The sequence below is a fragment of the Balaenoptera physalus genome, assembly GCF_965194825.1.
Source record: "Balaenoptera physalus genome assembly, chromosome: 14".
Taxonomy (NCBI): Eukaryota; Metazoa; Chordata; class Mammalia; order Artiodactyla; family Balaenopteridae; genus Balaenoptera; species Balaenoptera physalus.
In genome coordinates, this window is record NC_138893.1 from 57,364,971 (window position 1) to 57,384,436 (window position 19,466).

General features: G+C 38.1%; 1 protein-coding gene across 5 annotated transcripts in view; it reads left to right on the plus strand.

Annotated features, from left to right (window-relative positions):
* IDE (insulin degrading enzyme) overlaps positions 1 to 19,466 on the plus strand; it is a 110,377-nt gene that overhangs the window by 67,293 nt on the left and 23,618 nt on the right. For all 5 annotated transcript variants that reach the window (XM_082423654.1, XM_082423655.1, XM_082423656.1 and 2 more), the window contains 5 exons: positions 623 to 703; positions 2,214 to 2,317; positions 12,804 to 12,906; positions 14,834 to 14,956; positions 17,169 to 17,251. In XM_082423654.1, the coding sequence (XP_082279780.1) occupies positions 623 to 703; positions 2,214 to 2,317; positions 12,804 to 12,906; positions 14,834 to 14,956; positions 17,169 to 17,251 (494 nt within the window). The remainder of the gene's footprint in view (positions 1 to 622; positions 704 to 2,213; positions 2,318 to 12,803; positions 12,907 to 14,833; positions 14,957 to 17,168; positions 17,252 to 19,466) is intronic.

Here is a 19,466-nt window from a genome sequence, read left to right on the forward strand (position 1 = left end):
TCATTTTCAGATCTCGTGATAAAAATTTGTAGCATACTCTCAAAGAAACAGTGAATTGTTATATATATGATTGTGTTCTTAAAAGTGATTTTATTGTTGTTTGTATGGAAAAGCCTGGCCTTTTTTTTGTTTTGCATAAAACAGAAGGTATTTGTCTTTTAAATGTTTAAAGCCTTCTTTTAAGAGTTTTTTAAAATATCTACTATATAATTAAGGACTATCAAGACTCTGAAATGTATTTTAGGATAAGAGATAACCTCTTTACATAGATAAAAGTTTAAAGGTATAATCTCTGCTTGTGAAACTTATGACAATAACTTCTAATCAGGTTGCAGTTCTCTGAAAGGGTCAGCAAAATCATCATGTATGCAACTGTTGGATCTCACAAGCTTCCTCCAAAGTTTTCCTAATTCTTTGACAATAGTTTCAACAGAATCATATTCTGTGTTTGTTATTTTCATTCATGTTCTGTACATTCCTAAATCAAGCATAGCCTTTTTTTCAGAAAGTGTGATAGTTAAATATGGAGTAGAAAGTCTATAGTGCAAACCAATCCCCCCCCAAAAAAAGTATTTCTAAATAATAGGTGACTTATGTCTAATTGATTTAATTTTTCATTTAGGACTTGAATGCTGTTGCTTTTAGGTTTAAAGATAAAGAGAGGCCACGGGGTTATACTTCTAAGATTGCAGGAATATTGCATGTAAGTTTATTGTTATTTTACTCTATACATTGGCATGTAGAGTATTTCAGTGATCTTGTATAAATAATGTTACTTTCATTACTATACAAATGATAAAAATTGAAGGTATAGTCTAAAACTTTAGAGTTTGTAGCAACCAGGTAAAATTTGATGTGAAGACATTCTTTAAATCTTAATTTTCATCATCCTAAAAATCATCATCTAATATTTTCATTTCATAGACATTTTGCTTGTTGGCTTTAAATATTTTTCAATTCTACAATGTGTCAGGTGCTACTTACGTGAAAGCTATAAATCATCCACTTTTCTCCATTTCCATTGCTACCACCCTCATATGAGCTACCAGCATTTCTTGCCTGGACTACCATCATAGTCTCTTACCTGGGTTCCCTGTTTGCCTTCTTCTGCCCCACCTTAGTTTATTTTTCCAGCCTCAGTGATCTTTTGAAGACCCAAATCAGATTGTTCCACTCCTCTCTGTCAAGTAAGTTTCCCATCAGAGTTGGAACAGATCTAAATTTTTACCTTGACCTACATGGCCATCTGGTCCCAGCCTCTCTCTGACTGAATTCCATACCACTCGCATTCCACTCCAGCTACACTGGCTATGTGCCTAATCTTCAAGCATTAAGTTTACTCCTCCCTCTCAGGGCCCTGACATTTGCTGTTTTCTCTGCCTGGAACACTTCTGGTTTTTCCATGACTAGGTTCTTCTTATCATTTGGGTCTGCACTCAGATGTCTCTCCCTCAGAGAGACCTTCCCTGACCTCCCCATCGTGACCCTGCCCCTTTTAAAATTTTCTTCGTAGCACCTATCACTGTAATGACAGTATTTGTTTGTTGTCAGCCTCCCTCCCAATTAGAATATAAGCTCCTTAGAGAGCAGGGATATCATCTGTCTTATTGACCATTGTATCCACAGCAGCACCTAGAACAGTGCCTGGCACAGAGTAGGTGTTCATTACATACTTGTTGAGTGAATGAATCAGTCTATCTCAGTAAGTTGCTCGTACTAAAAAGCATCTTCTACATTATTTTTCTTTACTAACTGAAAATATAAGCCATTTTTCCTACACAACAACTTTCTAAATGCTTGTCTGATTTCATTCATAGAAATTTGAGTAGAAATTCTGTTTATTAAAATATATGTACTTTATATTAAGAATCCTGCAGGTGTCAGCATTTAATCATCAAATTTTCTTTATTAACAAGTACTCAGTTTTAGCTAGAGGTATTACTCACATTTTTCCCTGAAAAAATGTGATTTTGTTCTCTATAATGTAAATGTGTTTAGGGATTAACTGCAGAATCATTCCACAATATTAAATTGCTTAAAGTGTGGTAGGAAAGAGAAAAGATTCAGAAATTTTTCCAGTGGAGTAAAATTTAATTGAAGGGAAGAGGGGGGTGTAAAATAGAGGATTTAACATGTTAGAGATCTGTTTCTTTAATAAGTTAGACTCTGTTGTAGCCTTGCAAATTTTATTTATTTATTTTCCTTTTAAAAAGTATTATCCCCTAGAAGAAGTGCTCACAGCTGAATATTTACTGGAAGAATTTAGACCCGATTTAATAGAGATGGTTCTCGATAAACTCAGACCAGAAAATGTCCGGTGAGTTGCTCTACAGATTTTACTGTTACATACTAAATTTTCAATAATGATTGGAATCTGAAAATTTGAAATTGTGAATAAAGTGCTTTTAAAGTTTTTATCAAGCATGATTACAAAAGTAGAGAGAATAAGTAGAATGAAACAGTACCAAACTTCAACAGTCAATACACGGCCGGTCTTTTTTATCTTTACCCACACTTGTTCACTCATCCTCCCTCCACTCTGTGTATTTCAATTAATTAATTAATTTATTTATTTTTGGCTGCGTTGGGTCTTTGTTACTGCGCCCGGGCTTTCTCTGGTTGCGGTGAATGGGGGCTACTCTTCGTTGTGGTGCGCGGGCTTCTCATTGCAATGGCTTCTTTTGTTGTGGAGCACAGGCTCTAGGTGCACGGGCTTCAGTAGTTGTGGCACGTGGGCTCAGTAGTTGTTGCTTGCAGGCTCTAGAGCACAGGCTCGGTAGTTGTGGCACACAGGCTTAGTTGCTCCGCGGCATGTGGGATCTTCCTGGACCAGGGATCAAACCCGTGTCCCCTGCGTTGGCAGGCGGATTCTTAACCACTGGTGGCAGGCCACCAGGGAAGACCCCTCCCTCCACTCTAGATTATTTTAAATCAGTATCTCGAACACATGAAGATTCTTTTTTTTTTAACATAATCATAATTTCATTATGAATAAAATATAGTAATAGATCGTCTTAACCAGCCTTCATCCTTACTCAGATACCGGAAGTGTCAGCTCACTTATCTGGTTTAAAAAGCAAGTGAGGACACCCTCTTTTTTTTTTAAGTAGAAGTAAGGATTACAATCTCAGAATGCTTCTGACTGACCAGTGGTTAACCAGGAGATCAAAAGTTGGAGAAGCTCTTACAGTAACAGAAGTATTCCTGTTAGAGGAGGGTCAGCCCTAAAGAGCTTATGAACTACCACATGATATTTCTGCCTTAAAATTTAATTTCATCTATTTTTTCTGAAGTCAAGAATAAAAGGAATACACTTGGCTGGCACATACTTTGCATTTTTTCTTTTTCTCCTCTTTTGAGCACATATTTCCAAAATTCTCCTGGGAACTTAGTGATTGAGTAAATATGCTTTTTGGAATAGTCATTTTATGAATAAAATCAACAATCTGGTAGAACTTTTTGAAGAAAAAATCCTCTGACAGACTGTTCTATCAAAGTCGTTTTCCTAGTTACCGTTGTTTGAACTTTTTCAGATATACCCTAGCAACAAACGGTAGGAAAATTAAGTTAAAAGGAATATTATTGCTGGTTACACAAATCTGTATATGTGATAAAATGACATAGAACTATACACACACATTGTACCGGCACCAATTTTGTTTGTACACATTGTACCAACATTGTACCAACACCAACACCAATTTATAATCCAACTTATAATACTTTTGATATTGTACTGTGTTATAATTATGTAAAATGTAACCATTGAGGGAAGCTAGGTGAAGAGTACACAGGACCGCCCTGTACTATTTTTTTTTTCCATAGTGTACACATTATTTTTTATTTATTTTTTTATGCATCAGGTTCTTATTAGTTATCTATTTTATACATATTAGTGTATATATGTCAATCCCAATCTCCCAGTTCATCCCACCACCACCACCCCCTGCCACTTTCCCCCCTTGGTGTTCGTACATTTGTTCTATCCATCTGTGTCTCTATTTCTGCCTTGCAAACCGGTTCATCTGTACCATTTTTCTAGATTCCACATATATGTGTTAATATACGATATTTGTTTTTCTCTTTCTGACTGACTTATGACAGTCTCTAAGTCCATCCATGTCTCTACAAATGACCCAATTTCATTCCTTTTTATGGCTGAGTAATATTTCATTGTATATATGTACCACATCTTCTTTATCCATTCATCTGTCGATGGGCATTTAGGTTGCTTCCATGACCTGGCTATTGTAAATAGTGCTGCAATGAACATTGGAGTGCATGTGTCTTTTTGAATTATGGTTTTCTCTGGGTATATGCCCAGTAGTGGGATTGCTGGGTCATATGGTAATTCTATTTTTAGTTTTTTAAGGAACCTCCATACTGTTCTCCATAGTAGCTGTATCAATTTACATTCCCACCACCCTTTTCTCCACACCCTTTCCAGCATTTGTTGTTTGTAGATTTTCTGATGATGCCCATTCTAACCAGTGTGAGGTGATACCTCACGGTACTTTTGATTTGCATTTCTCTAATAATTAGTGATGTTGAGCAGCTTTTCATGTGACTCTTGGCCATCTGTATGTCTTCTTTGGAGAGTGTACACATTTTTGTTATTTCTATTTTGACTTGGTTTTTGTGTGTGTGTGTGTGTGTGTGTGTGTGTGTGTGTGTGCTTTAATTTCGTCTCGTCTAGATTATCTATTTCCATGTGTTGTTAAGGGAAGCTTCATTTAGAACCTTGGGACCAATAGTATAACTCCTGCTTGAAACAATGGTGGCAAAAGTAAAAACTGCTCTACAATAAAGGAACATTATAGCTGTCTATTTTACATTTCTTAATCTAATACAGAACCAGCCACATGACAACATACATATGTTTTCTCTTCACTATGCTCCTAGTTTATATGCTTACATATGACATTTTTACCAATGTAAAATCTATTCATGATGTGGAGAAAACAAGCAATGCCACTTTAGTCAGGATGATGGATGAAGACAGCATCCTCATCCTTGCAGACAAAGATGGGAAAAATGTTAAAACTCCTCCAAAGAGGAGGTAGGAGAAGAAGAACTCTCAGTATATTCAACTATTTGTAAATTTTGGAAGAGCAGACTGATTTTTCCTATGTCTGCCAGGATGATTACTCCTAAACCCAGCCATTTGGTGTGAATTTGTAGGTATCAGAGGTAGAGGTGGGGGTGGAGCTGAATTATTGAAGAGATTGCAAAATCTTGCACTGGGAAGGGAAGGGGATTCCTTTCTTATCCAGAACTCTACTCTGGAGTTGGAAGTGGAGACAGCCACACCCTAGTTCCAAGGACTCCAGCCAAACATCACAGCAACAATGAAATTTCCAAAACTTCTGCAAGCCAGTGCAATCTTTATTTTATTACAATTGCCTCAGGACCGATAGTGCCCTGGCCATCAAAAAACATCATGATCACATGATGATCTTGATTATATGCTGAGTTGTTGAATAAACTAAACTTTCCGCCCTGTACTATTTTTGCAACTTCCTAACTGTAGGAATTTATTATTATATCAAAACAAAAACTTTTTAAGTTAAAAAAATTATTTACAATAGCAACAAAAACAAAATATTTAGGAATGAATTTAACCAAAGATAAACAAGACCTCTACACAAAAAACTACAAAACAGTGCCCAGAGATATTAAAGACCTTGTTTGTAGATTAGGAGACTTGATTTTATTAAAATGTCCATTCTCTCACATTTGATTCACAGACTCAGTATAATCACAATCAAAATCCTAGTAGGCTTTTTTTCTTTTAGAAATTGGTAAGCTGATTCCAAAATTCATGAGGATCTACAAAAGACCTTGATTACCCATAACACTCTTGCACAAAAAAACAAAAGTTGGAGGACTAAAACTGCCAGATTTGAAATCTTACTATAAAGCTACAGTACTTAAGACATTGTAGTATAGGCATAAAGATAGGCAAAGAAATCATTAGTACGGAACAGAGTCTAGAAATAAGCCCACACATATATGATCAATTGATTTCTTTTTTATTGTGGTAAAAAAACCCCACATAACATAAAATTTATCATCTTAACCTTTTTTTGGCCACGCCACGCAGCATGTGGGATCTTACTTCCCAGACCAGAGATTGAATCCGTGCCCCCTGCAGTGTAAGCCCGGAGTCTTAACCACTGGACCGCTAGGGAGGTCCCCATCTTAACTATTTTTAAGTGTACAATTCAGTAGTGTTAAGTATATTTGTATTGTTGTGAAACATCTCCAGAACTTTTTTAGCTTGCAAAACTCAATCTATACCCATTAAACAACAACTCCTCTTACCCCTTCCCGACCCCACCATCTCCTGTTCACAACCGTTCTACTTTCTCTTTGTGTGAATTTGACTACTTAGATACCTAATATAGATGGACTCGTGAAACATGTCTTTATTTCACTTAGCATAACATCCTTAAGGTTCATCTATGTTGTAGCATGTGACAGGATTTCCTTCCTTTTTAATGCTAAATAGTATTCCATAGTATGTATACACCACATTTTCTTTATCCAATCATCATTGGTCAGTTGATTTTTTTGACAAAAGCACTGACATAATTAAAATGGGAAAGGAAAGTCTTTTTAACAAATGGTGCTCTTCCACATGCTGCATAGCCACATGGAAAAAAAGGTTAAATGTGACCTTTACCTCACAACATTCATAAAAATTAATTTGAGATAGATCATAGACCTCAGTATGAAAGCTGAAACTAGAAAACTTCTAGGAGAAAGTACAGTTTGAAAATATCTTTAAAACCTTGCGATAAGCAAAGATTTTTTAGAACATAAAAAGCAGTAACCATTAAAGAAAAGACATTGATAAATCGGACTTCATCAAGATTAAGAACTTCTGTTCTTAAGGTGATTTATGCATTTGCTTAGATGATTAAAATACAAGGAAGAAAAATACTCAGAACACACGCTAAATCATTTTAAGTAAGTAAAACAGTTTACCTATTTCTATTTTCCTCAAAGTAGCTTATACATTCTGAAAAAAAAAAAACCTAAATTCTGTTGAATTTTATTATATACCTTCTAAAAACAAAACCTCCTATCAGGGTGAGATGTGACAGGGTGAGAGAGTGTCATGGACATATATACACTACCAAATGTAAAATAGATAGCTAGTGGGAAGCAGCTGCATAGCACAGGGAGATCAGCTCGGTGATTTGTGACCACCTAGAGGGGTGGGATAGGGAGGGTGGGAGGGAGGGAGATGCAAGAGGGAAGAGATATGGGAACATATGTATATGTATAACTGATTCACTTTGTTATAAAGCAGAAACTAACACACCATTGTAAAGCAATTATATTTCAATAAAGATGTTTAAAAAAAAAAACCTCCTATCAAAATGAGCAGAAAGAGCTTTAAACTTAATCATAAAACTCAATAAACACTTTTTAAGGTTTCTTCACCTACTAGTCATGCTATCTTGGAGAGATCACTTTTTTCCTTCAACCAGTGTTTATTGAGTAACTAATGTGAAACCTCAGAGTTCATTATTCTGCAAAGGGGACATGTGAAAAGTTATATAATGTCATGAACACTTACTCTCATTTAATTTCCTGGAAAATTGCCCACCTGAAAAATGAAGTAGTGCTTTATCTTTCTATGTGATGCAAAATGATTTAGCAAAGTTGAAAACTTGTACAAATACGAGGTAATCCTATTTAAGATTATATCATATAACAAAGGTGTGCATTTTTTGGCAAGAAAAATCATGATCTAATTATGTTCGTATAATTTTTGCAGCCCTAGATCCAGTTATTTGACCCTGCAACACTTTCTTTCTCTTTTTTTTTTTTGGCCTCACTGCGCAGCTTGTGGGATCTTAGTTCCCTGACCAGGGATGGAACCTGCACCCTCGGCAATGAAAGTGTGGAGTCTTACCCACTGGTCTGCCAGGGAATTCCCAGACCCCGAAACATTTTACAGGAGTGAATTTGCCGGAGCATACATTTTACTTCTGTTAAATTGCCTGTTTCTAAATTCCATATCTTATACAGTTAGAGTTGAGAACCTCTTTTTCTCTCTACCTTCACCTTTAATGAGAAAGCACTTTTTCTCTATAGGATTGATCTCTGTGGCTGTTATAATTATAACTGCAGTCAGTGACATAGTGCAGAACAGCCTGGGATAATAATGCCAACTGCCAAGCCAGATTGGGGTTGCTGGAGGGTAAGATTATTTTGTTTAATACCCACTGAGACAAGTTTAACATTGCAACCAGGTAGGAAAATTAATAGGAAAATCCTTCAGAATGAAAGGAACCTTAAAGGTCATTTAATCCAACCTCTGTCAAGTATATATCTCTTCTGCAATATCTCTAACAAGTAGTTACCAGCCTCAGCTTAAATTCCTTCAAGGATGGGGAACTCATTAAATACCAAGGTAGCCAGTTCCATTTTTGCCAGTTCTAATTGTTAGAGAGTTCTTTTCAATGTTGAGACTTGATTTACCTTTTCAAAGATGTTTACCTGTTACTATTTCATCATCATCATCATCACCCACCTTCTTTGATCCTATCATTTGGTGCCCATTTTACCATTTTAAACCTACAAATACAGCTATAGAGTTTTTGCCACATGCCTTGCTTAGGTCATAAATAAATCCATTCGTTTGGGAGGAGTTATTCTTGGTAAATCCATGTAGGTCCCAGTGATAACTGTCTTCTTGTCCAGATGTTTGACAGTCTGACAGTTGACTGTAGAATTTTGTCAGGAGGTCAGTGCTTAATCCACTGGTTTATGGTTTTTAGGCCACACTCCTTTTCCTTTCTGAAAATCAGAGCATTTTCCCATCTTCAGTCTTCTGCCTCTTCTCCTGTCATCCATTAATGATAAAAGGTGATAGGCAGTGATCCTGCTGGGATTTGTTAGTTGCCTAAGCATCAGAGAATGTGACTCATCTGTGTTGCAGGTGTGAGTTCATTTGAGTCACCCGGCTGGCTCACTCACCTGTCCTGAGCTTCAACTCTTTTTTTCTGTTGTTTGGTCCACCTTTGCACTTTAAAGATCCATGAAGTCCTGTATCTGCTAACATGGGATCAGCATATCACATTTTTTTTAATTAATAAATTAATTTTTCGGCTGCGTTGGGTCTTCGTTGCTGCGCGCAGGCTTTCTCTAGTTGTGGCGAGCGGGGTTGACTCTTCTTTGCGGTGCACAGGCTTCTCATTGCGGTGGCTTCTCTTGTGGCAGAGCACTGGCTCTAAGCGCACGGCTTCAGTAGTTGTGGCACATGGGCTTAGTTGCTCTGAGGCATGTGGGATCTTCCTGGACGTGGGATCAATCCTGTGTCCCCTGCATTGGCAGGCGGGTTCTTAACCACTGCACCACCAGGGAAGTCCCAGCATACCACATCTTGCTTTAGGTCATGTGTCTCATTGGATTATGAGTTCCTGCCAGGTAGGAACTATGTTTTAAAACATCTTGCCCAGAATTCAAGCTGATTGAATTCTCTAAACTTTTAGCCTAACCTTTCTTGATTCCTTCTTACTTTAAGAAACCCTTTTTAAAAAAAAATTTTGAGCACTTTTCATGAACTTCAATTTCTTAGCACTTTAGCCTCCCTGTCACTGTTTTTTAAGTTTGATTTAGAGTCTGTCATTAGTAGATTTTTTTTGTGCCTTCTTTCTTCCTCTGTTGTGTATCTTTTAAAAATATGATTTGATATCATGATATTGTGGAAATCTACTAGTAGAAGGACAGAGTTCATCTAGTTTGAATCCCTGTTTAAAAAGTCTCTGAAGCCCAGAGACTTGCTTAATTTAGATCTTAACTGTGATTTTGGCAAGATCTCAAAGAAAGTGAGTCACGGTATCGACCAGAATCCAAGTTTCTCATGGCCAGGTCTGTTCACTTTCTACTAATTCTTTTTTAATTTATCACGGTTACCTGTGAAGCCTCTTCTCATTCTTGGCTGTCTTCCCTCTTTTCTCTCTCCGGGATTATTTGCAAAGGTCTCATGAGAATTCATTCCTGGGGAACCATATTGCCTTTTAACGTCTGTAGTCAGGATTATTTCTGAATGGATTCCATCAGCAGCAACAGCTATTCATTCCCACTGAACACTTCTAAATGGCTGACTTGAAGTCAACAGTCAGCATTCATTCTAGCCCACTGTTTCCTTTTCTTACTGTTGTAAGCTTCAGTATGAAAATAAGAGGCCATTTCTTCTCACATTTCTAAGGACCATGTCAGTAGCCAATTCTTTGTGGGTGGAATTGAAGAGTAGCATTCCCCCCTCACCCCACAACACACACACATATTTAAGAAAAAAACTCATGGAGACTATTTTTTAGTATAATTAGGTTTCCAGCAGGTAGTCTAAGATGCTGCAGTGTCTGTGCCAGTTTTTCTCAATTGTCTGCAGTTAAATATACTGCAACTCTCTGTGGTGTACCTCAATTATTGTGACTCTTTTCTCCTTTTCTCCTAATTCAGGTGCTCTCGCGGTTCCACACTCTGGTTCATAGATTTCTGTATACATTTGACATGTGTCTACTCTGCCTCTTCTGTTATTCGCCCTTCGTAATTTATTTGAAAATACATACTCTTCCATTGTATTTCAGTTTTGAATTCCTCGATGGTACACTAACTCTTGGTCTGCAAAGGTATCTCTTTCTGTTAGGCCAATATTTGGTATTTCCCTAGTTTGAGGAGCTACACTTATCTACTTCATATTTACTTCTTATGGTAACATGTCAACTGTTACCCCATAGACTTTACTTTGGTATCTAACTATCTAGATCCCTTAGGATTGTAACTAATAAATCTCCCCTCTCCTCCTTTTTTAACCTGAGCATTACTGGACAGCCTCCAGGGTCTGCTTCCTTCTGTGTCATATAGTCATCCTCCAGAGCAGTTGATGGCTTTTCCCGAGTTTTTTCACTTTCTCTCTCAGAACTGAGTTTAAAGTTTTCTTGTTCCAGAGGGCAAGTCCACTGCCAAATGAATGCTCCAGTCTTCACAAGTTGTAATCAATCCCTTGTTCATTATTCTGATTCATGGGCTGTCATTCAGGGAAACCAGAGCCATCTATGTAATAAACTTCCAAAATCAAGCATCTCATGGAAGAGAAGATGGAATACCACCTCTCTACCCCGGAATTCTACTTCCTAACGTGTTTTTCAGAGGTCTCCCTGAGAATCAATCCCTTCATTCTTTGAAAAATCAACAGGAATAGAAGCAATTTCTATGACTGACTCTTAGCTGGCTCTGTCATGTATTGAATGAATGCCCTTAAGAAACATCACATACCCTTCATGTGGCCATGTGCGTTCTGTATACACTGCACATACCCCTCATAAGGGATTTTCAAATAGCCAACATGTATCACTTCTTCTAGATACAATAACAGAACTCTTTCATCTGTTAAACCCTATGATTCTTCTGTAGGTTTCTGTCGAACATATTCTTATTTAGCATGTTTTCTAGAACTGCTAGTGATCAGTGGCAGCTAGGCCAGATCAGGAACACCTTAAACTGGAAGATTAGTCAGTCATTCTAACAGATAGGTGAGTCAGATTGCTTATGATATCTACCCCGAAGCAAGTGAGAAAGCCAAGTCTAGCTAGCCAGGTAGAGTATTTTATCTAGAATGAATAAGGAATAGATGGTGGTTCAGACAGTCAGGCATTGAAATGGAGGAGGTCCAACGATGGGCAGGTGTTTGGAACACAGAGATCAGGATTCTGAAAATTAATGGGTGTTCAGCAGAGGGGAGTTTTGACTGCAAGTAGTGGGCTTTCAGCCGTGAGACCGACATTCAGAGGCTAGAACCTAACCTCTGGGAGGACAAATGAGAACAAGCAGGAACAGACATGAACCTAGTTATTTGAATTGGGACATAAAGAAGAAGTGAAACCAATAACAGGACTGACTGCATGGCAAGCCTTCCAAGCTATTGGCCCAGCACTCTATCTGCAAGATTCAAAGTAGGATTGGTCCCAGCCTGGGGTTGAGGCTGCTAGTGAGAGTGAAATGATTCCAACTTCGATAGTTAAAAGGCAGCAGAGGCAGACCTGTCCGTGACGATCCGCACAGGGACAGAAGCTCCGCTGGTACAGAGCTCCTTTCGCTCCTCTACTTGTAATCTTTTGACGTTATTTTACCTCTACCTTCCCTCCCTGAACTTTTTTTCCTTCTGACTTCTCTTCCGTGCTCTTTCTACTACCCCAGCAGAGAAAGATAGAGATGTTTTCTTGGTCTTGTTCCTGTCTCCCCTAGCAGCAGGAAGGCCAGTGTACATGTAGTACATACAGTTGATGGTGGTGTCTGGCAGGAAAAAAAAATAACAGAGTACAAACTTAGCAAGTTATAATGAAAGTGTGTTTTTAATTTTTTTTGGATCTCTGAATGAGCCAACAAATTTTCTTATCCATTCTTGTAACCCTGGGGCCTGAGCTGTTCCTGGGAAGGAGTACTTTGTTGTGCTTTTTTAAGGACAGTTTTTCAATTGACCTGGTTCCACTTTTTTCCCTAGCTACTCTTCTTTTACGATTTTAGTCAATAGCATTCATAACAAGAATCTTTCTTGCAAGCAGCTTTTCATACCAAAAACGATGGGCTATAACCAAAGGATAAAAGAGAGTATGATCAAAGACTTCTATACATACATTGCCGTTTCAGCTAGGCCTCATAGGACTTACAGGGTTGTAGAGGCCCAACACATTCTTGGATATTATTTATATTTTCGTGAGTCAGATTCTATAAATTTATGTATACAACATGAGTTTATAGGTTTTTTTTCCATCTGTCTCTAGGGTTGCAATAGTTTCCAAATCTTTTGAAGGAAAAACTGATCGTACAGAAGAGTGGTACGGAACCCAGTACAAACAAGAAGCTGTACCAGATGAAGTCATTAAGGTAGGGTTAACCCATCTGTGAATAAGCTGATGTGTGAGGGACACACGAGAATATGAGCTCCCTAGATCAACCAATTCACGGCCCAAAGTGTGGAGAGTGATGGCCCAGCACTGCCTGTACCATCCCAAGAGGAGTGAACAGGGAGGTGGAGAGCTGGAGCTTAGGTTTTGCGTGAAGAAATGGTACTGTAGCCACCTTCTCGTCTGTCTGTCAGACCAGCAGGGCTGTAAAGCAGACTCCAAGTCTCATGCCGTCAAAGATCAATGAAGTCCAAAGTACACAGGGTTGCAAAGGCACCAAGACAGGCAGGAAGAATGGAAATAGAGAACCTGAAAGACAGATGCAAGGGCTGAGAGCTCACGATCTTGCTGTGAACACAGGTGGGGAGCAATTTCTGGTATTCATACCATCTTCACTTTAGGAGGGGCTGTATTTTATGCCTCATATTGTATCATTGCTCTTATTGTCAACATAGGGTCATTATGATTTGTTTCAAAACAGGTATGTATAGATAGTATGTTACCCCATTCATCAGGAGTCAGGATTTTGTTCGTGAGTCTTATCTACTTGTCTGGTACTTTTCCTTTTTTGGTTCTCATTGGCTGTGTAGCTTTGAGACTGTGTCCTTTATTCATGGGGAGGCACCAGAAAGCCTTGCTCTAACTAAATTCTAGTTAAACTTGGGTAATGGATATTTCTTAAATGTACCAGGGTAATGACGATACAGAAAAAAGTAGTTTAAGAAAGAAAAATTATTACTGGTACTTTTCTGACATACTCACAGCACATAAGGAGATGACTGAAGCCCTTTAGTATGTGAAAATGTCCATCTTACTAAACTGTGAGGAAAGCTGATCTCCCATGAATTAGTGCTGGGTGTGAACTAACCCTCAAACAAGAGGAAACCCCTGTTCACCAAATTCTGACCATGACAAACCTGCCCCAAATGGGAATTTAAACAAATTGATCTGGAAGCTCAGCAGTGAAATTACTTGCTAAGTGTTTACCAGTCCCTACAATTCAGCCATACTGGGGACTTAAGTTGCTACATGTAAATAATATGGCCAACATCCCCACCATCCCAGTGCCAAAAGACACAAATGCAGGGACCAAAATAGAACTACAAGAGCTGCAAGGCTGTGCCACATGAGCTGGAGACCAAATTACTGAACCCAGAATCATTGGCAGTTGGTTGCTTTTTTTTTTAAATAATGAAAAGTCTTATAAATCAGAGTTCATCAATCGTGGTCTGATCTGCCTCACTTAGCTTTTGGAAGTAGCCCATGGAACAGATCCAACCTGCAGGTTGTGTCAATCCTGTTCCACAATCCAGATTTAAATCTCAACTTTGTCCTTAACCTTATGCTTGAAATATTGGTCCACTTGAAAATGCATGTGGTCATCTGGGAGAGAAGTAGACCAGGCCTTTAGAAGTGCTGAAGTCAAAGAAGCCCCCTTTAACCTCGTTTTCAAGCCATACATGCAAGTAATTTAGTGTAGCTGAAAGTTTAACTCTTTTAAATGACCTGTTGTCTAGCAGTTGTGGGTATTTATCTCTGTGCAGATTATTCTCCATTCTTTAAAGAGCTGGAGCAAACATGATCTTCATATGGACCAGTTAGCCTGAGTTCCACAGTCTCAGATTGTTCCTTCACCTCAACTGGTCATTTTAGACATGTGTAAAGAGGAAAGATAGATAAGTGTAAAACCTTGATTAGTTCCAGAGACTCCAATTCAAGTTTCATGAAAAGTCATTGATAGATCTTGGGAGTAGCCTTTTTATATATGATGGAAGAGAATGCTGTGTGACATTTATTCTCTTATTATTTGCCTAGATATTAAGCAATGTGACTGTTTTAAACTCTTAAATCAGATTCTAATTGCTTTTGTGTGTGTGTGTGTGTGTGTTTTTTCACTATTCATCCAGAAATGGCAAAATGCTGATCTGAATGGGAAATTTAAACTTCCAACGAAGAATGAATTTATTCCTACAGATTTTGAGATTTTATCATTAGAAAAAGAAGCAACACCATACCCTTCCCTTATTAAGGTAATATGTTAATCATTGATATTAAATTTAGGGGACAGACCTATTACACAGAAGGGACTAGAGAGATGGTTTCTTGCATTTGGTACTATGTTGATTTGCGGGGCTCACACCCTATAGATAACAGAAAAGTTGCAGAGAGAATAACTACAAGAAATATTAAAAGCCTAGACATTTTAAAACAAACAAAACTACTCTACAGCATAGAATCTAGGGAATTGTTTTCTTTGCAGACAATAAAATAGTAAGTCTGGAATGTAACTACAAGTCTATTGAAAGTGGACTTTTTTCCATGTTCACTGAAGGCCCAATAAGGAAGTAGATTTATGCTGCATCATGAAAGTCAGAGATAAGAAAGAATCTCTAAAGCCTGGAAGAGAGCATATCCAGGGGAAGCTGTTGGATTTCCTGCCCTTAAAAACAATTCTTTCTCATTTTGACAGAGCGCTATATGAAGTTAATGGAGTTATAAGCCAGTGGGAAGAATGACTGAGAAGGGGGTTTTCTTTTTCAGAATGTTCTTTTCATGTCATTATTTCACACCTTGGGTAGCTTGTGTAGAAAAATGGATCAAATTATTACAGCACATCCTTTTTTCTAAACTTTAAAACTAACTCTTTCTAAGCTTACCACCATAGACAGACATCTTTCTTTCCCTTTTCTTCAAATGACCTAACATTCAGATTAACTCAGTGAGATGAAAATTAGTGTTTAGGACTATGAAATTTAATTTATCTCAAGCAACTAGATTATTAATGAGACAATCATTTTTCTTTAAAAATGACATTTTAATGAGTTATAGGTAAGGTTATTCAAAGAGAAAGCTTATTTACTTCTCCTATTTTTATTTTTTGTTTGTTTTAAATAGGCCATCTTAGCATAAACTAAGGAGACCATTAAACCATTTATATCTCTTGTCAGAGTTTCAAGGTAGTTTCAAGTGAACTTAAGACTTTTTTTTTTTTAATTTATTTGGCTGCGTCAGGTCTTAGTTGTGGTATGTGGGATCTTCTTCGCGGCATGCGGGATCTTTCGTTGCGGTGTGTGGGCTCTTTGTTGCAGCGCGTGGGCTTCTCTCTAGTTGTGGCATGCGGTCTCCAGAGTGCACGGACTCTGTAGTTGCGGCACACGGGCTCTCTAGTTGTGACGCGCAGGCTCAGTATTTGCGGCACACAGGCTTAATTGCCCCACGGCATGTGGGGTCTTAGTTCCCCAACCAGGGATTGAACCCGCATGCCCTGCATTGGAAGGCGAATTCTTAACCATTGGACCACCAGGGAAGTCCCTAAGACTTTTTAAAATACAGTATGAATGAGTGAGTGGAGAGGCAAAGGAGTGGCTTATTTGTTCATCCTTGGCTGTGTTAGTTATCCGTTGCGGTATAACAAATTACTCTAAAATTCAGCAGTTTAAAACCACAAACACTTATTTTATCTCATGCAGTTTCCAAGGGACAGGAATGTGGAAGTAGCTTAGTTGGGTAGTTCTGGCTCAGGGTCTCTCAGGTTATGGTCAAGCTGTGGGCTGGGACTTTGGTCATCTGAAGGCTCAACTAAGGCTGGAGTATTCTATTCCAAGTTCAGTTGTGTGGCTTTGGGCAGACCTTAGTTCTTCGGTACATGGGCCTCTCCATAGAGTAGTGTGACATGGCAGCTGGCTTACCCCAAAGTGAGTGATCCAAGAGGGAAAATGAGTGATCAAGGTGGGAGTCACAGTGTCTTTTATAATCTGTAATCTCAGAAGTGTGTCATCACGTCTGCCATAATCTGTTGGTCAGACAGAGACCAACCCTGGTCCAGTGCAGGAGAGAGGACCACACAAGGGTGTGAATTCCAGCAGGCAGGGATCCGTGTGGCCCACTTTGGTGGCTGGCTGCCACACACCCACCCCCCAAGGACTCCTGCATCCAGAAAGACAGGGACAGGACAGTTGGTATTGGCTTCACCTGTCTGTCTCTTCCTCCACTGTCTCCCCATCTCTTTGACCCAGGGTGCTGTTAAGAGGGTGATTTCTCTCTACTACTGGAATCACCAGTCATCTCTCCAGCTTCCCACCAGCTGACCCTCTGAGTATGCTTCAAGGCCATGGGTCAGCAGTCTCTCCAGAACAAAGCTCAGCTATTGCCTCTGTCCTCCTCCTCTTGAAGAGTGATTTGATTGAAGATTTTTGCCGAATGTGCCTGTACTTCCCTAAACATACTGTTTCTCCATCACAGGATACAGCTATGAGCAAACTCTGGTTCAAACAAGATGATAAGTTTTTCTTGCCCAAGGCCTGTCTCAACTTTGAATTTTTCAGGTACGTAAAATGAATCTAGCTACAAAGCTTCCTATGAAAATCAACAATTACATTTCTGAAAGTCTTCTTTGCTTCCTTAAGGACCTATGTCTGGAAATAAAAGGAATTAGAGTTTTTTAGCCTAGACAAAGGAAGGCTGCTCCTTCCTGTTAAGGGAAGGCTGTAGACTCACCAGAAGTTTCACTGAAGAAAGATTAAATAATTTGGGGTGTTTTTTTTTTGTTGTGGTTTTGGTTTTGTATTCCTGGAACTTGCCCAGAAGAAGAGGTAGTAGTTAATAAATGATCTTGAATCCCTTCCAGCCCTTTAATTGTCTGGAGCCCTCAGATATTGCTTTCTCTATTCCTGGCTTGGTAGAAGATGTTTAATAAAATTTATGAATAATGCTACTGTTGTAATGATTTCTCAGTATAAATCTTTAGTTTATCTCTGTCTCATTTTATTTGTGTGATAATGTTATCACTCAATTCAAATTTTACTTTGTGAGTTTGCACTGTATAATTTTATATTTCTAAAATTCAGTGGTCTGTGTTTATAAAATAAACCTATCATTTTTTAATAATGTTCAATATAATGATCAACTTTTTCATTAATTTTTATTTGATTTGCTTGGCATGAAATTAAAGCTGGATGTGTTTTAAATGTTTTAGAAAAGAGAAAAAGAATCTCTTAAGTAGGAAGTTAATAGTTCACAAACAAGTATGTTGAGATTGTAGAGATGTAAACATTATTTATAACATGAGATTCATAAATTATCTAGAGCTGCACTGAGATTGTTGGTGTTGTTTTTTGCTTGTTTGTTTGTTTACATCAAACATGGGCTTTCTGATTATGGCTTACTGTTGGTAGAGAGCATTACAAAGCTGGTTTTATTTTTTGATAGTTCAGGGTGATATTTTTAACACTCTAAGCAGCTTGTCACACTTTCCCATCTGGCTTCTATGATTTGGCTTCAGAATACCTTTTGAGAGACCATTTGACATGTTTGCATTCTCTAAACTGCCTAGCATAGTTCTCAGAATTTAAAATGTCTGCTTCCCACCAATCCCTCTCCGTGTTCTGGTCTCTCTAGAGGCAAACACTATTAGGTTTCTTGTACGTTCTTAAATAAATTTTCTGTTTGTGTATATCCTTTTAATCTTTTCAGAAATAGGATAATATTATGCATATGTACAGTTTTTAAAACTCTGTGATCCATATTTAAGCATATAACATCTGGTTACAAAATAATATGTTTTAAATTAACAAGTGAACCAGGATTTAAACATTCCACTTGAATCATGTTCTCTTTTAAAAGTTGGTTTAGGACCCTCTCCAATTCACCAGCATAGCTGCTGTGGATGCAGCATTTTAGGACACTTCTTGGAATTGCGTTCTGAGCTTGATCCATATGACTTTGAACTCCCACATTCGTTTTTTTCTAGCTTTTCACTTCCACCTAAGGGTGCCTGTGGGGATGAGCCCTTTCAAGGACTCTCTTTTGTTTTGCTGCTTTTGTGAGTTGTGCTAGTAAGTTTCTGAACTGCTTCCTTCTATTTGACTAAAGAAGGAAGTCTTCATCATGTATAATACTTAAAAAATTAAATGACAGAGTGTTATTTAGATTTGCCAGGTGGAGAATGTGTAGCTTTAGAATTTTCTCTTTGAATTCTCTGTTGCAATGATTTCTCAGTATAAATCTTTAGTTTAGTTTAGAATTTTCTCTTTTAATTCTCTGTAGCTAAGCATTTTACCCCTATTTTTACTTAATTATCAGTTTTTGATAAAATTTCTGGCTCTGATGTCAGTGCATTGGTTATATTTACTGTGCTATAGATAGAGTGAAACTTTTAATTTGCTGCCAAACAAACCAAGCCACGAGGCTACCTCAGGTCCTTTGTACTGGCTGTTTCCTCAGCCTGGAAAGTTCTCCACCCAGATATCCCCAGGGCTTGCTCCTTTGCTTCCTTCAGGTCTGGACCCAGATGTCACCTTTCAGAGTGGCCTTGATTAATAATTAGTAAGAATTTTAATAATAACAATTTAATTTATTAATAATAATTTTATGTAAATTAGCAGTCTTCCTGTCCCACCACCACTACCCATCACTCCTATTCCTCTTACCCTGCATAATTTTTCTCCATAACACTATCACCACCTGATGTATCATATTTAAATTTATTATTTGTCTCTTCCAACTAGGCTCTAAACTCTGTGAAGTCAGGGACTTTGCCTG